General features: G+C 46.1%; 1 protein-coding gene across 2 annotated transcripts in view; it reads left to right on the forward strand.

The window, feature by feature from the left end:
- Positions 1-185: 185 nt before the first annotated feature.
- The window catches only part of LOC112118939 (serine/threonine-protein kinase PRP4 homolog), a 54,846-nt gene continuing 34,332 nt past the window's right edge, over positions 186-20,699 (forward strand). For both annotated transcript variants that reach the window (XR_003370143.1, XM_026658764.1), the window contains exon 1: positions 186-259. Coding sequence is in view for 1 of the 2 variants with exons in the window: in XM_026658764.1 (XP_026514549.1) it covers positions 222-259 (38 nt within the window). In the remaining variant the exon portion in view is untranslated. The remainder of the gene's footprint in view (positions 260-20,699) is intronic.

The raw sequence follows: 20,699 nt of genomic DNA on the forward strand, positions 1-20,699 counted from the left end.
AGTTGTTCTGGGATTGCGCTGCTGGGCCTGGAGGTGGCTCTTTAAAGACGCTCCCTAGAAAAAGATCCACCGGAAGTAACTTACTCTCTCGCTGGAGGGTGAGGTACGTTTCCGGTGGTCGCCGAGCTGGTGCGTTTCCTCGCCTCGACCCTTGGCGCCCCATCGCGCATGCGCCGCGGCCCCGTCTCACCAGCAGCAGCGAAGGAGTTTGGAAGTTCAAAATGGCCGCCGCGGTGGAGTCTGTGCTGCGGGAGCCCGAGTAAGAGACAGGGCGGCCCCTTTGGGAAGGCGCCTCTTGGGGGGAAAGTGGGAGGGAGAAGCAATGAGGCGCCTTGTGGCGGGAGGTGGCTATAACGGTCGCTAAGGCTCATTTGCCGGGGGGGAGGAGCGGGGGAGTCGCGAGGGCCCCGGCTGGGCCTTTGGCGTGAGACTCATCGCGGGCCTGGGCAGTGGGACTGCACGCGGCGTCCGTTTCCCCGGCCCCAGCGAGCACGAGCCAGGCCGCGAGGGGGAGAGGCCGTGCACGCGCTTGGAGTTCGGGGCTCCTCGTGCTCCTCCCTTCCCGCCTCGGGCGCCCAGGGGTGGTTGCTAAGATGCCGGGGGGGAGGGTCAGTCCCGATGTTCGTGGGGTTTTTTTCAGTATAGGCGCCTTTTACCCCCCGCCGCGATCCCGATTTTTCACACTGGCTGCTCACCCCCAGGAGGGGTGTTGCTAATCCCCTCCCGCCCTGGAGCTGCTGGTCGCCGGCCTGCTCCCCCCAAGTGAAACGGCGGCCGGCTCCCGCCGCGTGTGGGCATCCAGCAGCCTGAGGGCTGTTCCATACTCGTTGCACTCGCAGCTGCCTTTGGGGAACGCGGGCTGGGCAGCGTTCTGGGGTGAGGAGGCCAGGGCCACGCTTGTCTTGTGATTAGTGCCGTGGGCGTTAGAGTCGTGGTGCAAAGCATTTTGTGAGAGAGCAAGGATCTCTCGCACTTTGGTCTTCATTAGAGACTTTTATCTGGAGTTAAAAGTGACTGTCTGAACTCCAGGTGGCTGGGACTCGCCATACATTTGTGAAATCTCCAGAGGCCCTTTGCACAGGTGTCAACTACCCTGAGATTCAGGGCCGGCACTTCCACTAGGCGACCCTAGCCAGTCGCCATGGGCAGCAGGATTTGGGGGGCGGCATTTTGCCGCCCTCGGCGGAAATTCGGCGCAGGGGGGGTCCTTCCGCTCCAGATCTTTGGCGGAAATTCGGCGGCGGGTCCTTCACTCGCTCCAGGACCCGCCGCCAAAGTGCCCTGAAGATGCGGAGCGGAAGGACCCCAGCCGCCGAAGACCCCAGGCCCCCTGAATGCTCAGGGGAGGAGCGCTGCCACCTAGGGCAGCAAAAATCCTGGCGCCACTCCTGCTGAGATCACAGGCAATCCATTAACTAGACCAACCCCTTTCCCCTCCCTCCCCCCCCACACAACTCCTCCCATGTGGACATAGAGCAGTGGTTCCCAAACTTCAACAACCTGTGAAACCCTTTCACTAAAATGTCAGGTCTCGCGAACCCCCTCCTAAAAAAATATTTCCAGGGATTTTTCTCCTTTACCGGCGTATAAATTATAAAAGCACTGATCTTGGAAATATAAAATTTGTTGCTATGACATGCTTATTGCACAATATTTATTATTAATTATTATTTATCATGACAGTATTTTTATTACATTATGAAAACGGCAAAATTCTTCCAAGATATCACTTTTGTAGCTTGTATCACTTTGAATAAGCCTGTTATAAGACAAGGCTTCTATGTTTTACCCAGGAGTATCAGATGTGAAACAGCATGAAGGTATTTAAGAAGCCAACTCAGAGTTCCTCCTACACAAGCATTCAGGTCTTGAGCAGTCCAGACAAACAACGCATGTTACAACAAAGCTTAAACTTGTTCTTCATTATAATTTTAAAAAACAATATTAGCTGCCTATTTAATTTTAAAAACAGCAAAAAATATCCATCTCCCTTTCCATTTCTTATAAGGAGTCTTGAAGTTTCAGTCTCCTCAGTGTGATAGATCTGCCTGCTTTGATCTGCTTAGCTCTTGGAAGTCCAGGGGCCTGTGCTGCCCAGGGTCCCTAGGGACAGCTCTGTCCACCATTAGAGATTTTTTCCCCCGAGAACCCCCTGCAACAGTTTGCGAACCCCCAGGGGTTCATGAACCCCAGTTTGGGAACCACTGACATAGAGCTAACTTACACTGGCAACTTACATTAGCATAGGTGCATGTGCCTGATGAAATGCATCCTAGAATACTCAAGGAGCTAATAGAGGAGGTATCTGAGCCTCTAGCTATTATCTTTGGAAAATCATGGGAGACGGGAGAGATTCCAGAAGACTGGAAAAGGGCAAATATAGTGCCCATCTATAAAAAGGGAAATAAAAACAACCCAGGAAACTACAGACCAGTTAGTTTAACTTCTGTGCCAGGGAAGATAATGGAGCAAGTAATTAAGGAAATCATCTGCAAACACTTGGAAGGTGGTAAGGTGATAGGGAACAGCCAGTATGGATTTGTAAAGAACAAATCATGTCAAACCAATTTGATAGCTTTCTTCGATAGGATAACGAGTCTTGTGGATAAGGGAGAAGCTGTGGATGTGGTATACCTAGACTTTAGTAAGGCATTTGATACGGTCTCGCATGATATTCTTATCGACAAACTAGGCAAATACAATTTAGATGGGGCTACTATAAGGTGGGTGCATAACTGGCTGGATAACCGTACTCAGAGAGTTGTTATTAATGGTTCCCAATCCTGCTGGAAAGGCATAACGAGTGGGGTTCCGCAGGGGTCTGTTTTGGGACCGGCTCTGTTCAATATCTTCATTAACGACTTAGATATTGGTATAGAAAGTACGATTATTAAGTTTGCGGATGATACCAAACTGGGAGGGATTGCAACTGCTTTGGAGGACAGGGTCATAATTCAAAATGATCTGGACAAATTGGAGAAATGGTCTGAGTTAAACAGGATGAAGTTTAACAAAGACAAATGCAAAGTGCTCCACTTAGGAAGAAAAAATCAGTTTCACACATACAGAATGGGAAGAGACTGTCTAGGAAGGAGTACGGCAGAAAGGGATCTAGGGGTTATAGTGGACCACAAGCTAAATATGAGTCAACAGTGTGATGCTGTTGCAAAAAAAGCAAACGTGATTCTGGGATGTATTAACAGGTGTGTTGTGAGCAAGACACGAGAAGTCATTCTTCCGCTCTACTCTGCTCTGGTTAGGCCTCAGCTGGAGTATTGTGTCCAGTTCTGGGCACCGCATTTCAAGAAAGATGTGGAGAAATTGGAAAGGGTCCAGAGAAGAGCAACAAGAATGATTAAAGGTCTTGAGAACATGACCTATGAAGCAAGGCTGAAAGAATTGGGTTTGTTTAGTTTGGAAAAGAGAAGACTGAGAGGGGACATGATAGCAGTTTTCAGGTATCTAAAAGGGTGTCATAAGGAGGAGGGAGAAAACTTGTTCACCTTAGCCTCTGAGGATAGAACAAGAAGCAATGGGCTTAAACTGCAGCAAGGGAGGTCTAGGTTGGACATTAGGAAAAAGTTCCTAACTGTCAGGGTGGTTAAACACTGGAATAAATTGCCTAGGGAGGTTGTGGAATCTCCATCTCTGGAGATATTTAAGAGTAGGTTAGATAAATGTCTATCAGGGATGGTCTAGACAGTATTTGGTCCTGCCATGCGGGCAGGGGACTGGACTCGATGACCTCTCGAGGTCCCTTCCAGTCCTAGAATCTATGAATCTATGTTTCAATGGCATGAAAAATCTGCACCCTTGAGAGACGTGATTATGCCAACCTAATCCCCAGTGTAGACAGCACTAGGTCGCTAGAAATCTTCTGTCGACCTAAAGTCTGGGCTACTCTAAAAAGTTAGGTGGACCCCGCTACATTGTGTAGGGGTGTGTAAAATCCACACCCCTGAGTGGTGTAGTTATGCAGACCTAGCCCCCAGTGTACAGCATGAGGTCAATGGAAGAATTCTTCTGTTGACCTAGCTATTGTTTCTCAGGGAGATGGATAACCTACGCTGATGGGAGAACCCTTCCCGTTGGTATAGGTGATGAAGTGCTAGAGCAGTGTAGCTGCAGTATTTTATGCATAGACAAGCCCTAGGTATAAATATGTAGCCATACATCAGCCATGCCCTCCCAACCTCTTAAGTCCTGCAGTGGTCTCTTGCTCTGGTGATTTTACCCAGCATGCGATGGGTTTATGAGGGCTTCATGGGCCACAATTTGGGAACTACTGGCTTAATATAAAGGGGAAGGGATTTGGTCAAGACTTTTTATACCCGGGGTTGGACCTGTTTTAATTGTAATCTGATTTCTGGCTGTAATAGTTTGAAGGGCTTTTTTTACCAGTTGCTTTTCAAAGAAATAAAAAACAACACATACTGTTTCTGGGTCACATGAAAATTTATTTTAAAAACATTATAATGGTGCAAAAATGTTTTATTGTAATACCTAGTTAATAGCAAAATATGATGTTGAATTTCATAGGCCCAAGGTTTGTGTATAATATTAGCTATGCTTTCTGATAGTAAAGTAAATTTCCTAAAGTATTCTCTATGGGTGTATATATAAAAGGTTAGCTTCCTTAAGTGTTTAAAACCTTTTTGCCCAATCTGTGATATTTTAATCTTATGAAATTGGGGCAACACCCCTCCCATCAGAACTACTTTGGGATTTTTTGCCAGAATCTGTAGAATTTAGTTAGCAAGAGTTTGCTGGGCTGTTTATATATATATATATATATATATATATATATATATATATACACACACACACACACACACACACACTCTCTCACACCTCTACCCTGATATAACGCTGTCCTCGGGAGCCAAAAAATCTTGCCGCGTTATATCGAACTTGCTTTGATCCGCCATAGCGCGCAGCCCTGCTCCCCCCCCCCCCCCCCCCCGGAGCGCTGCTTTACCGCGTTATATCCGAAGTTGTGTTATATTGGGTCGTGATATATCAGGGTAGAGGTGTATATATAAATAAAATCTTCTTTCTCTCTATGGTCCTATTCCACCATTTTCCAGCTGGTATTGTAAGACAGAAGGAGTTTTGAATTAGGTTGTTTTAGTGCCTGTTGATCTGTACAAAACTTCATAGAAATTCCATAACACCATGCAAAACACACCACAGGAGCCCCAAATCTGGTGACTGAGAACAATGCACACAACGCTTTCATTAACTGAAATACTTAAAACAATCTTTAAGAATTTGGGTATTTGAATTATGGGGACTGTCTGCTTGTTTTTGTGTCTGGTTAGAACATTGCCCTCCTATGCAAGAGAGGTGAATTCTGTTCTCTTGCTTCCTTATATTTGTCAGGGCCTGGGTGCACTGGAGAAGCAATAGGATCAGGCTGTGCTAAGAAGGTATCATGTTCCTCTGAAGCAGTCAGGATAGCAAAACAGTGAGCAGGGTTGATGGGCGCCAGGGTCCTTTCAGCCTTTTAATAGAGAGGAAAAGATGATGAAAGCAAAGGAGGGTGCTCAAGAGGATTTTTGGGAGCAGGTGCTCAGGTTGGGAGAACACAGGAGTGTTTGGGTGGTGGGGGGGCATGTCTTAATGTGGAAGATCAAGTTGAGGGTTCTGTCTCCTTGGTGTTATTCCTCCTGACTTTCCAGTTTCCATCCTTTTACATTCTGTGACTCCTCCCACCGCTATTCTATTTTCTTCTATCTCATTGGGGACCAAGAGTCCACATGCTTTGGAGATAGAATCTGCCCAACTTTCTGCTGACCTAAGTTGTGTACAGGAGTCCTAGTATTTCTCTGCATCTGACTGAGAAACATCAGCGAGTGGATAAGGGTTCAAAATCCTAAATTAAAAGGTTGACAAATGGTACAAATGTCAATCCATATAAGGTTCCTGGGGTAGAGTGGCGATAGAGACTGACAGAAAAGTTCTGTGTTGGGAGTAGAACATACTAGAACAGGGATGGGCAAACTATGGCCCGCGGGCCGGATTCAGCCCCTCAGGGCTTTGGATCCGGCCCACAGGATTGCCACCCCTGTGATGCCACGGGCCTCATGTCACACCCGGAAGCAGCCGGCACCACGTCCCTGCGGCCCCTGGGGGAGGGGGAGTAGAGGGCTCCACGCGCTGCCCTGAAGCTCCCATTGACCGCGGTTCCCTGTCCCCAGCCAATGGGAGCTTCAGGTGTGGAAACCACAGGTGAAGGCAGCGCGTGGAGCCCTCTCCCCCCGCCCCCAACCCCAGGCGCCGCAGGGACTTGGTGCCAGCCGCTTCTGGGAGCGGCACGGGGCCAGGGTGGGCAGGGAGCCTGCCTTAGCGGCGCGGCACCACTGCCACCCCGGAGCCGCTCCAGGTAAACAGTACCTGGCCGGAGCCCGCACCCCGAAACCCTCCTGCACCCCTGCCCTGAGCCCCCTGCCACACCACTCCTGCACCCCTGCCCTGAGCCCCCTGCCACACCCCTCCTGCACCCCAACCCCCTGCCCTGAGCCCCCTGCCACACCCCTCCTGCACCCCAACCTCCTGCCCTGAGCCCCCGCCGCACCCCGCAACCTTCCTGCACCCCAACCATCTGCCCTGAGCCCCCTCCCGCACTCCACACCTCTCCTAACCTGAGCCCCATCCCGCACCCCCTCCTGCACCCCAACCCCCTGCCCTGAGCCCCCTTGTACACCCCGCACTCCTCCTCTGCCCCAACCCCTTGCCCTGAGGCCCTTCCTGCACACCTCATCCCGTTCCACACCCCGCACTCCCTCCTGCACCCCTGTCTCAACCCTACATTCGTGGCCCTGCATGCAATTTCCCCACCCAGATGTGACCCTTGGGCCAAAAAGTTTGCCCGCCCCTGGACTAGAACATATTTGTAGCTAAAATTTGTAAGGCTTTGTCTACACTACAGTCTATGCTAGCAAAACTTGTGTCACTCAGGGATGTGAATATTCCACCCCCCGTGAGTGACATAAGTTACGCCAATATAAGCGCTCATGTGCACAGCCTTATGTCGGTGGGAGAGCTTCTCCCACCAACATAGCTTATGCCACTCGCAGAGGTGGTTTTTATTTATGCCGATGGGAGAGCTCTCTCCCATAGGCATAGAACATCTTCACCACACATGATGCAGCTGTACCGGTACACCTGTGCCACTGCAGCACTATACGTATAGACATGGCCTTAAATTCATGTGGATTGTGCGTTAGAATGAATGGAAAATATAACCCCACTGGATATACTTGAGCCTGTTAGTTGGGTGGTTTCTGCTAAGTGGTTAATGCTGACCTTTAATTCTCATTCGTGGCTTCCTGGTGATCACTGTTGAGATGAATGTAGTGGTTGACACTTCTCGGAGTTTAATTCCCTGCCTATTGAAGTTAATGGAAGGGCTTCCATTGATTTGAATAGTCTCTGAATTAGGCCCTAAGAGCTATTGTTTCAGGCTATGTCTATACTATGCACCTTACAATGGCGTGGCTGTGCCGCTGCAGCCACACCATTGTAAGGTGCGCAGGGTAGCCGCTCTTTGTCACTGGGAGAGAGCTCTCTTGGAGACAAAATAAAACCACCTCAAATGAGGGGTAGTAGCTTCGTCGCTGGGAGAGAGTCTCTGCCGGATAAGCGCTGTCCACACTAGTGCTTTTCGCCGTTAAAACTTTTGTTGTTCAGGGGTGGGTATTTTTTTCACACCCTAAGTGGCAAAAGTTTTAATGACGAGAGTGCAGTGTGAATATAGCCTTAGTCTGTCTGCAGATTTGGACAGAACCTACATAGGGATTAAATATTGCTTTATTTCAGTGAAGCATATCTACATTAGGGTTTGTTCTGGTGTAACTATTTAATGAAATTACAGTGGTGCATTTGTGAAAACTTTTCTGATATAGACAAATCTCTGGTAGTCAGAAGGGCTAGAAAATTATAAACAAAAACTGAATTTTGTAGAGAGCATTTTGTGCATACCAAAAGTTACAGGGGAAGATCTGCATGCATAGAAATTCGCATGCATGGAAATATTAAAAGAATAACCTATGTATAGTTTGAGTAATCAGTGATGGAGAAGGAGGGAGAAAAGGACAGGTAATGTAACAACTGTGACAAATATATAAAGTAAATATACACCAAGGAGTGGGAGGAAATGTTTAAGGTAGTACAGAGAACTGCAACAAAGAATAATAGGATGAAAATAAACAAAGGAACTCTTAACATGAATGTCAGGAAAATCTTTCTCATGGTGAAATCTATTAGTCTGGAGTAATCTTCCAAAGGGATTAGTAGAAAGTCCACTGTTCATTTAAAAAAGAACTGGAAAAGAAGTTTCTGAAATACCCCCTCTCTCCATGAGAGATACCAATACTTACATCATACTCATCCGCAGATTTTTTTAAACTTTATTTTATAAAAGTTTCTAGCCTTTTTGAGTCCAAATGTGAACTATGTGAAATAAAAGATCAGTCTTCCAAATTGGAAATACTTGGCTGATTCAGTTTACATACTCTTATATACAAAGAAACGCTTCTGATAATTTAATACAAGCAGCAGTCAATTTTATGGCAGACTTATAAATCAGGAGTGCATAAAGGAAAATAGCAATCAGATCGCTATCTACAGTAGAGTGAAGAAAACTGATATACTTTCCTTTCCGACCCAGTTCTTGCATTACTTTTGTATGCAAAGTAATGAAAACTTATAACTAGGATTGTCAAATGATTAAAAAAATTAATCACGATTAATCGCAGTTTTAATTGCACCGTTAAACAATAATAGACTACTATTTATTTAAATATTTTTGGATGTTTTCTACATTTTCAAATATATTTAATTCTATTACAACAGAGAATACAAAATGTACAGTGCTCACTATACTATTTTTATTACAAATATTTGCACTGTAAAAAAGATAAACTAAAATAGTATTTCTCAGTTCTCATACAAGTACTGTAGTGCAATCTCTTTATCGTAAAAGTGCAATTTACAAATGTAGAACTTTTTTTTACATAACTGCACTCAAATAAAACAATGTCAAACTTTAGAGCCTGTAAGTCCACTCAGTCCTACTACTTGTTCAGCCAATCACTAAGATAAACAGTGTTTACATTTATGGGAGATAATGCTGCCCACTTCTTAGTTACAATGTCACCGGAAAGTGAGAACAGGCATTTGCATGGCACTTTTGAAGCTGGCGTTGCAAGGTATTTACATGCCAGGGGGGAGGGATAGCTCAGTGGTTTGAGCATTGGCCTGCTAAACCCAACGTTGTGAGTTCAATCCTTGAGGAGGCTGTTTAAGGAACTGGGGTAAAAATCTGTCTGGGGATTAGTCCTGCTTTGAACAGGGGGTTGGACTAGATGACCTCCTGAGGTCCCTTCCAACCCTGATATTCTATGATTCTGTGATATGCTAAACATTCATATGCCCCTTCATGGTTTGACCTCCATTCCAGAGGACATGCGTCTCTGCTGATAATGGGTTCTGCTTGATAACTATCCAAAGCAGAGTGCACTGATGCACGTTCATTTTCATCATCTGAGTTTAGATGCCACCAACAGAAGGTTGATTTTTCTTTTTTGGTGGTTTGGGTTCTGTAGTTTCTGCATTGGAGTGTTGCTCTTTTAAGGCTTCTGACAGCATGTTCCACACCTCGTCCCTCTCAGATTTTGGAAGGTACTTCAGATTCTTAAACCTTGGCTAGAGTGCTGTAGCTATCTTTAGAATCTCATTGCAGATTTGACAAAATGCAAAGGTACCAATGTGAAAGTGTTCTTAAATCAAACAACATATTCTGGATCGTCATCCGAGATTGCCATAACACAAAATATATGGCAGAATGTGGTAGAACCACAGAGCAGGAGACCTACAATTCTCCCCCAAGGAGTTCAGTCACAAATGTAATTAATGCGTTGTATTTTTAACAAGTGTCATCAGTATGGAAGAATGTCCTCTGGAATGGTGGCTGAAGCATGAAGGGGCATATGAATGTTGAGTATCGTCGGCAATCCCTCGAGGTCGAGGATGTTCTCTTTCACAACTTTTATTTTTCATGGGTCCTTTGGTGACTGCGAATTCCGATTCTTGAGCCACAGGCTCGTTGGCAGACATTACAGGTGGTGTTGGAAGACAGGGTTGGGCCACCATTGCTGCGTGACTGCTGTCTTTCCTTTCTTTTCTGGCTTTTTTCTGTGACCAGGGCAAGGCAATTTTCCTCCAAAAGTGAATGTTCCCTCTCTGACAAGTCTTTGCCAGTTATCCCTATCCTGGGCTGCTGTCTCCCAGTGTGTGGTGTCAATGCCACACCTCTTGATGTTATCTTGAAGGTGTCTTTAAAGCGTTCCTTTTGGCCTCCCTGTTTCTTTTCTCCTTTGGGCATGGCAACACTTGCGAGTTACAGCACATTAAAGCAGCCCAGTGCGCTCTGACTCACGACGCATCCACACTGGCAAGGCACGTAGAGCGCTCCTGGTACTCCACCTCGGCGAGTGGAATAACATTTGATGCACCCCCGCTGGAGCGCCGCGGCGCCAGTGTGGACGCCCTGGTCTGTTAATGCGCTCTGATCGGCCTCCAGAAGTGTCCCACAATGTCTGTTCTAGCCACTCTGGTCATCACTTTGAAGCTATACTGCCCTACCCTCAGGTGACCAACCATCAGACCCGCCCTTTAAATTCTCTGGGAATTCTGAAAATCCCCTTCCTGTTTGCTCATCCAGTCGTGGAGTGCTCTCAGCGAATCTTTCCAGGTGACCATGTGTCCACACGCCAGGCGATCCCCAGTATGGAGCAACGGTGAGGTGCTGGACCTCATCAGTTTTTGGGGGGAGGAAGCTGTCTAGTCACAGCTGTGCTCCAGCCGTAGGAATTCTGATACCTTCGGGCAGATATCAAGGGACACGATAGAAAGGGGCCATGACCGGGACGCACTGCAGTGCAGGTTTAAAGTGAAGGAGCTGCAGAATGCCTACCGCAAAGCCCGCGAGGCAAACTGCTGCTCCAGTGCTGCCCCTGCGACCTGCCGTTTCTACAAATAGCTGGACGCGATACTTGGGGGCAACTCCACCTCCACTCTGAGTACCACTATGGACACTTCAGAGCCCAGTTCAACAAGGCAGGAGGAGGAGGAGGAGCAAAGCGGGAGCGAGGTTGCTGAGGCGGAGGAAGACACCCCGGATCCCTAGATGCATGCAGCCAGGAGCTGTTCTCAAGCCAGGAGGAAGGTAACCAGTTGCGGCGGCTGGTGCTTGGGGAAGAACAAACACCAGAGGAGGTTCCTGGTAAGCGGCTTTTATTTTGGGAAGGAAGTTATTCGGTGCGGGCTCTTGGGGGGAGGAGGGTTGGGCTGCATGCATGCCTAGATGCAGAATGGGGTGTTGATGTACTCTCTCACATCGCAGTAATCGGCCTCAGTGATCTCTTCAAAGGTCTCAGCCAGACCTTGGGCAATGCGCTTGCGCAGGTTTCTTGGGAGAGCCACTGTGGTCCTTGTCCCAGTCAGGCTAACATATCCGCGCCACTGTGCCGTGAGGGGCAGGAGGACCATTGCTGCACACAAGCAAGCTGCATATGGGCCACGGCGGAAGCCACATTGTAGTAGAAGACCCTCCCTTGCTTCCCAGGTTACCCTCAGCAGCGAGATATCTTCCAGGACAAACTCCTGTGAAAAATATGAGGACAATGTTCAGTATAAGGGACCCCTGTAGCTGCTGGCTCTCCCCAAGGCACAGAAACCCAGAGGACAGTACAGCCATGAAACAATCAGTCCCCCTTGACCCTGTGCTTACTTACCATTTTGGGGCTCCCGTGGGTTGTGCGCTCTTGCTTTGGGACGGGCATATTATGCTATTGTGTAGACTGTGCTTGCCCTCCTTAAGTCTGGGGCAATCATTGCTCTGTCTGGTGTGAACAATGCTGCCTCTGTTAAGTGTTGCATTTTGCTTTTATAGATGCAGCCTTGAGATCTCAGCCGTCCATGTTATCACCGGCCGAGAGACTGCAAAGAATCAGGAAGAGGCTACGTAGAAGCAAAGAAGACATGCTGCATGAAGTAATGCAGCAGTCACTTAACGCAAATCTAAAAGCACAGGAGTGGAGGGAGAGTGAAAGGAGGATCTGCCAGCAGAATGCGGATCGCCGGCACAAAAGTGCGGAGCTCCGGCAGCAAAACACGGATTGGCTGATAAGCATCATGGAGCGCCAAGCAGACTTGATCCAGGTGCTCGTAGCCATGCAAGCGGAGCACTACTACGCCCGCCCCCCCTGCAGCCCTTGTCCCAAAACTTTTGTCCCCTGTGCCCCCATGTCACCTCCAACCCACTTTCCCCAACATCCGGGTTCTTACCGCCACCAGCTGCCTCCAACACCTGTATCTTCACCATCCAGCCCTGAAAACTATGACCCTTACCCAATGCACTCAACCCCCATCACCATGCAGTATAGCCATCCTGAAGTGCGGCACTCATTGCGCAGCACTCCAGACAGGAAGGCTTAGTGTAATAACAGGACATACGCAAATCTGTGATTGTACCGTTCCCCACCCCACCCCCTTGCCCTTTCTGTTTCCCAAGCAGTTGTGTTTCTTTTCAATAAATGGATTTTTTGGCTTTGAAAACATTCTTTATTATTGCATAAAGTAAAAGATACCTTAGCCCAGGAAACCAACAGGCACTGTAAGTCAGCATCGCAAACACAGATCCTACTAACATTGGAACCACTGCACTTCACTCCCGTGCAGGGCACCAGACATTACTGGTGGCTTTCAGCCTCAGATTGCTCCCTCAAGGCATCCCTAATCCTTGCAGCCCCGTGCTGGGCCCCTCTAATAGCCCTGCTCTCTGGCTGTTCAAATTCAGCCTCCAAGTGTTGAACCTCCGAGGTCCATGTGTGAATGAAGCTTTCACCCTTCCCTTCACAAATGTTATGGAGGGTACAGCACGTGGATATAACTGCGGGGATGCTGTCATCGGCCAGGTCCAGCTTCCCATACAGAGAGTGCCAGCGGCCCTTTAAACGGCCAAAAGCACACTCCACAGTCACTCTGCACCGGCTTACCCTGTTGAACTGCTCCTTGCTGCTGTCAGGGCTCTCTGTGCAGGGTTTCATGAGACATGGCATTAAGGGGTAAGCAGGGTCTCCAAGGATCACAATGGGCATTTCGACTTCACCTACAGTGATCTTCCGCTCTGGGAAAAAAGTCCCGGCTTGCAGCTTCCTGAACAGGCCAGTGTTCCGAAAGACGCTTGCGTCATGCACCTTTCTGGGCCAGCCTGCGTTAATGTCAATGAAACACCCACGGTGATCCACAAGCGCCTGGAGAACCATAGAGAAATACCCCTTCCGATTAACCTACTCAGAGGCTAGGTGGGCGGGTGCCAGAATTGGAATATGCGTCCCATCTATCGCCCCTTCGCAGTTAGGGAAACCCGTTTGTGCAAAGCCAGCCACAATGTCATGCACGTTACCCAGAGTCACAATTCTTCTGAGCAGGATGCGATTAATGGCACTGCAAACTTGCATCAACACAATTCCAACAGTTGACTTTCCCACTCCAAACTGGTTAGTGATGGATCGGTAGCTGTCTGGAGTTGCCAGCTTCCAGATTGCAGTAGCCACCCGCTTCTCCACTGGCAGGGCAGCTCTCAATCTCATGTCTTTGCACCGCAGAGTGGGGGTGAGCTCATCACACAGTCCCATGAAAGTGGCTTTTCTCATCTGAAAGTTCTGCAGCCACTGCTCGTCATCCCAGACTTGCATGACGATGTGATCCCACCACTTAGTGCTTGTTTCCCAAGCCCAAAAGCGGCGTTCCACAGTGATGAGCATGTCCGTGAATGCCACAAGCGATCTCGAGTCTTATGCGTTACTCGAGTCAATGTCATCGTCGGAGTCCTCACTGTCAGTTTGGATCTTAAGGAGTAACTCGACTGCCAAATGTGATGTGCTGGCGAGACTCGTCAGCATATTCCTCAGCAGTTCGGGCTACATTCCCACAGACCGAAAGGGAAGACAGAGCGCGCAGCACAAAAAACGTTGAAAGATGGCGCCAAATGTGGACGGAAGCAGAGGGATTGGTGGGATGCGAACCAATGCATCATGAGGCGTTGGGACAGGACCCAGAATGCCCCGTGTTCCCTGCCCCCTTCCCACAAGCCTCAGTGCCAGAATGGGAAGAGGTGCTCTGTGGGATAGCTGCCCATACTGCACCACTCCCAGTGCCGTTGCAAGTGCCGCAAATGTGGCCACACCGTGCGCTTGCAGCTGTCAGTGTGGACAGACTGCAGCGCTTTCCCTACTGCGCTCTACGAAGGCTGGTTTAACTCAAAGCACTCTACATCTGCAAGTGTAACCATACCCTTTGGTGAGTTGGGTGTACAACAATTGTTTTGGTAAGCATACATCAGGCATGCGCACACAGTGCCTGCTCCACCTCAACTGGTGCTGGAAAATCAGAGCCTCAACACTGAAGATGTTGTCCTCTGTGAGGACACTGACTTTAGTGCGATGATCCTCTGAAGAAAGTTCTGGTGTTCCAGGTTTTTCAAGTGTTTTCTGTAAGTCACCCAAGTCTCTCAACCATAGAGCAGATAGGTTGGGATTACCACCGCTTTATAAACAGCCCTTGATTGCTTCTCTGAATGTTTAGCATATCTGGCACATAAATACCTTATAACGCTGACTACAAAAGTGCTATGCGAATGCTTGTTCTCACTTTCAGGCAACATTTCCTGCATTATTTCCTGTAAGTGTAAACAAACTTGTTTGTCTTAGTGATTGGCTGAACAAGTAGGACTGAGTGGACTTGTAGGCACTAAAGCAGCGTGTCTCAAATGCGGCCACCAGGGGTTTTTCCTGTGGTCACAAGAGCCTCTTGTGCAGAGATGAATGAGGGAGGGGGCAAAGCAGCGGCCCCTCCCTGCAGCGCCTAGGGGCTCCAGGAGCAGGCTTCAGCCCCCATCCCCGGGTTCAGCTGGAGCCTCCGGTTGTGGGCTTCAGGTCCGTCCCCCCCCAGCCATGGGACTCTGGCAGCGAGCTTCAGCGCCCCTGCCCAGCTTCAGCTGCAGGGCTCCGGGCTCTGGGTTTCAGCCTCCCCAGGGTGGCAGGGCTCTGGTGTTGGGGCTCCAGGCTTCAGCCCACCCCCTCTTGTCTCCAGCTATGGGGCTCTGGCTCTGGGCTTCAGCAGGGCTGGTCTTACCGGGTGCTGTGGTCAAGATGCAAGGAGTGGGGTGAACCTGGGGAGCAAGGCTGTAGGAAGGGAGTCCGGGGCAATGGGGGGTCGGAGTGGGGGAGGGCGAGGGAGGCAGTGAGGGCCAAGGGCACCAAAATACAACTCCACATTATTTTTATTATTGAGTCTGCAAAAAAAACAAAACCCCCTACATAAATCAATTCCAATATTTTGGACATGTATATGTGCATATTTTTGTTTTCCCTGAAGTTAATTAAGTATTTTAGGAAAATTTGTCAGAGCTGCAACCAGCAAGAGTTAGTGGCCGTACTCTGAGGCCACCAAAAAATTTGTTGCGAGAACCCCTGCTCTAAAATTTTACATTGGTTTGATTTTGAGTGCGGTTTTGTAACCAAAAAAAATCTGCATTTGTAAGTTGTACTTTCACGATAAAGAGATTGCCCTACAGTACTTGCTTGAGGTGAATTGGAAAATACTGTTTCTTTTGTTTATCTTTTTAAGTGCAAATATTTGTAATAAAAATAATATAAAGTGAGCACTATATGCTTTGTATTCTATGTTGTAATTGAAATTAATATATTTGAAAATGTAGAACATCCAAATATATTTGTAATAAATTTCAATTAATATTCTATTATTGTTAAACTGTAAAATTAAAACAGCAAATAATTGTGATTAATTTTTTTAATTGAGGTAATTTGTTTTGAGTTAATCGCTTGAGTTAATTGCAATTAATTGACAGCCCTACTTATTAAGTATCACAGCATGAAAAATAAGGTCAATCGCAGAGTCACCCATGTGTAGCTGTTAGACTGGTACCTAATTTCATTGTCTAGACCAAAAAAAAAGATTTATCCAGAGCAGTACAAAGTGATATAGCTGTTTTTGTTGTATTGTTGCTTTTTAATAAGATTATGTAGTACTAATAAAATATTAAGAAACTACTACACTCACCATCTTGCTAGTCGAAAATATTATGATTTCATAGTCCCATTAAGAATTCATTTGTGATATTTCTACACTTATTAATCATACCTAAGGCTACATTTTAGTCTCGGGTATTTTTAGTAAAAGTCATGGACAGATCACGGGCAGTAAATAAAAATTCACGGCCTGTGACCTATGACTTTTACTATATACCCCTGACTAAATCTTGGGGGGAGGAAGGGTGTGCTGCGGTTGTTGGGGGGTGGCCCAGGGGATGCCGCGGGTGCTCGTGGGGGGGGCGGCCTGGGGGGCACACAGCCTGGGTGGGCAGGGGCTGGAGATTCCACGCCTCCCTGGAAACGGAGACATCCCCCTCTCATAGCTCCTGGACGGAGGTGTGGCCAGGCAGCCCTGCGCGCTGCCTCAGCCCCGAGCGCCAGCTCAGCAACTGTCATTGGCTGTGAACCGTGGCCAATGGTAGCTGTGGGGGGCAGTGCCTGCAGGTGGAGGCAGTGTGCAGAGCTGCCTGGCCATGCCTCTGAGCTAGGAGTTGAGGGAGAGGGATGTTGCTGTTTCTGGGGAGCCCCCCAAGGTAAGCACCGCGTAGAGCCCTCACACCCTCCCGTGCCCCAACCCTAAGCCCCCTTCCACACCCAAACTCCCGCTGCTGCGGGAGGTGGGTGTGGTGACCCGAGACTGCCCCAGCAGCGGCTGGTGTGCCGGGCTGCCTGAGATGCCGAGGCAGCACCCAGGCCAGGCGCACCGGCTGCTGCAAAAGTCACTGAGGTCATGGAATCTGTGACCTCCGTCACAAACTCACAGCCTTAATCATACCATATAGTTCTTGCTTCCTCTCTGAACCTCTTGAACAGCAGTGTCTGATTTGGATTGCAGCTTCTTCTATTCAAATTCCAATTTGCCACTAGGAATTTTAAAAAGTTGCAAACTAGATTTTTTTTCTTTTTGGTATCTATTGAGGCAGATGCAGTGTAAAATTTGTTTCTCTTGTTACAACCAATTCCTCCACTTCCGCCGACATAATTTGTTGCTGTCACAAATTATAATCATGTGGAAGAAGCTGATAAGAAATAGAGAGCTGCTCATTTACATACAATACTTCGATAATCAGTGGTAATGGGAAAGAATATATATAGAAAATATGTGATTGAGGTGTGGCTGTAGTCAGATGTTGACATATAAAAGTAGCATGTTTTTAACTCCGCTGATATGCTCACTTGTAGCTATATTGGCTGTTTAGTTCTCAAAGTAATAACTGTTACTGACTAAAATTGTTACTGCTTTTTATCATTTTTCTCCTGTTAGAATTAAAGAACCAATACAGCTATTGGAAAGTGATCTGGACTCTTCCATCACATGTATTAAAAGAATTGTTTAACTAAGTTTTAGCTCTTGGTAAGGGGAACAGTAGTGGGATTTATACCAGGGCTATCTTTGGACCTCCGTTCCCTTCTAGCTGTAGAAATATAAAAGGTGCTTTGTGTTTTTCGAGCATCCTCAAAAGCCTCTTGTCTGCTAAAATGAGTGGTGGTGGAGAGAGACTTCAGTTGTTCTACACTTCTCCCAACCTTTACTTCTTGGGTTTTCCTCCCCAGTGAATAACTCCAGGATTTGCCTCTGATGCTGTCCCCAGGATTCTGAATACGAGACATTAAATAGTTCTGTTAATTTCACTCCACCTTCACTTGGCAAAACTAATAGCAGCAGCAGAGGCACTGGAGAAGTCTGTCTTCAAACTCAGGAGGATGACACTACATTGGTTTGCACTTCGTTCCTATTTGTGTTTGTCAAAGCTTTGGCTAACACATTTTAAAATCCTAGTTTACGCAGGGCAAGTTGTGTGATTCCCTAAGTCAAACACCTACACCACAACTTGTTTAAAATAGGATTTGCTTTGTTTACACTAAAGTTTAAGTGTGTTAGCTGACATAATTTTTTTTAAACACCTTTTATCCTCATCTAGACAAGGCCTTCGTGGAAGGTTATCTTTGCCAGTCATAAGGTCTAAAAACTTCTTTTTAAATAGAAGTTTAGATTCTGCAGAATGGGATAATGTAGGTTCCTTCCCTTGCTAGGACAAGTGGGTATGTGGATTTTTAAGGTCTGCTTTTATTTGTTGCAGTCTAAAATATACTACTGCCTAAGTCTAATATGCAGTTTAAAAACAACTACAGAATAGCAGTGCTAGCTTGGGTATGTTTAAATAGCCTGGCTAGAAAATAGTTAGGATATATATTGCTTCAGAATGACTCACTGGTGGCAAATACTAGTCTTATTTATTGTTAGGGCATGTATTTATGTAAATTGAAAAATTAATAAATGTAGTAATTAAAGTGTTACATTTGCACAGTTAAAGACAGGAAATGTAAATCTTAAGTTACCCAACAATTATTTTAACTTTCACAGTGTGCATAATACAGTTTCCTGGTTAAATGTGTATCTTACTGTATATGTAATAAAACATATACAATATAATGATATATGCAGTATGGCAGGGTTACTGTTTCTTTTTTAATCTTTTCTGTTTTCTGACTTTTAAATTTGAACAATGTAACCTTAATGTTGTATTAGTGATTGTTGGGGGATAGGGTTGCAATTAATAAATAATATTTAAAAAACATGAATGAACCCATTTCAGCTTCTAAATAGAATAAAATGAGGGGGAAACTGTCTTCCAGAGTTTTATCAGACTCAGGATGTGCAGAGTATAAAATTGAGTGAGGTTATATAAGAAGCTTGTGGGAAAGCAGTTATAAGAACTATAACTGTATCATAATACAATGTGTAGTAATATTCAAAATTTGCCATATTGACACAATTGTAAAAAATTGAAGCAATGTTGACAGGATGGTGGCAGTTATTAGAAGGTTCAAGTTTAGAAGTTTCATGACATGGTCAAGCCAGACATGAGAACAAGTAGTATCACAAATGTAACAAAAGTCAATTTGAGTCTGCCATCTCTTCTAATGACGGCTGCAACAGATATGACTATTCTGGGGAAAGATCTTTCTTGAAGAGGGCTGCAGTAGAGGCTTCGGACTTGTCTACACAGGGAAATTTACCTGCATAACTATAATGGTTTTATTGAATTTTATGGTAAATGCCACGCTGTTCCCCCAAATCAATATAATTAATCTGGTATAATTATGCTGGTAAATTTACCAGTGTAGGCATGTCTGTAGTTATTTCTAATTCTGTGGGTTGAATCTTGCCTGATGAGCTTATCTCTTTAACACTATTAAGGGTATTATTACATACATTCCTTTTTGTTGTTTGGAGTCCAGAAAAATTGCAACTCATTTTGTTCATCCAAAATTCTATGTTCCTCATTGTGAGAGTAAAGTAAGAAGAAAATTTTAAGTCTGTGTATAGCTGAGGGTATGAGCAGGACAGGGTCTCCCTTCCTCCACTCCCCCCACCCCGTAGGGAGCTATTAATTTTTGTTTTAATTGATGTGATTGCCAGGAAAAATTTTTGCCTACTTTCAGTCAAGAGTGACTGTTTATTTAAAATAATCATATAGTATTTTGTGCAGTCCAGCTTTAAGTGCCCAAAGATTTCACCCTTTACTTGGGAGACAGATAAGCTGATTCATGTGGCTTGCTGTCAGGAAGGTTTTTCTGATACTCATTCTAAATTGTCCTTTTCTTAATTTATCCTGGTCCTTTTACTCCTACCACCTGACAGAAAAGCCTTTGCTTCCATAGTATTTACATCCTTTATATGCCAAACTATGTGCATACTTAGGAAGAAAGAGCAGCACTGCTAAATAAGTCAATCCATATAGGATAGTGCAAGAATGGCTTAATCGGGTGCCTTGTGCAGTCCTTTGAAACAGAAATATTCAGATTATGTATTTTATCATTTGAAAATAATATACATGCTTTTAAAAGGTTTAGCCTTGAATACACATGTGGGTGGGATAGTAAGTAAGATACCCTTGGGGGAATTCTGCACCAAAAATTAAAAATTCTGCGCACAATATTTAAAAATTCTGCATATTTTACTTGTCAAAATAACACAATATAATCATGCCAATTTCAATTATTTTGGTAAATTATTTCATAATACCTGTCAGCAAGTATATCTGTAATGTTACAGACAAAAAAAAAAGATTCAGGAAATGTTTTTTGGCAAATAAATTTTTTCTAGGCATATTAATACTGAACTTTGGGTAGTCATTTAAATTACAATACAGAAACATATTTCCTGCACCCCTCAGAAGCAGTGCAAAGGATTGGGAAAGTCAGGCTTCATCGAGGGGCTGAGGGAGAGGGAGGTAATTGCTGGGAAGGAGCCTGGGAGTGAACCTGGAGAGTTGTTTGGGTATAGGTGGGAGAAGTATGGAACAGGGTTTTTTTTGGTGGGGGAGGGATTCTCGGGGACCCTCATCCATGCTGACCCCTAGACTCTCCCATTCAGTCAGGCACATATGACCCTGACCCCGTGTGTCCCTGCACCCCCACTTTCTGTTCAGCCAGGCATATCTGCACATGTCCCCATGTGTCTCTGCACCCTCCCTCAGCCAGGCATAACTACCCCTGTCTCTGTGTGTCCCT

This window comes from Terrapene carolina, unplaced genomic scaffold, assembly GCF_002925995.2.
Source record: "Terrapene carolina triunguis isolate 2854851 unplaced genomic scaffold, T_m_triunguis-2.0 Scaffold55, whole genome shotgun sequence".
Taxonomy (NCBI): domain Eukaryota; kingdom Metazoa; phylum Chordata; order Testudines; family Emydidae; genus Terrapene; species Terrapene triunguis.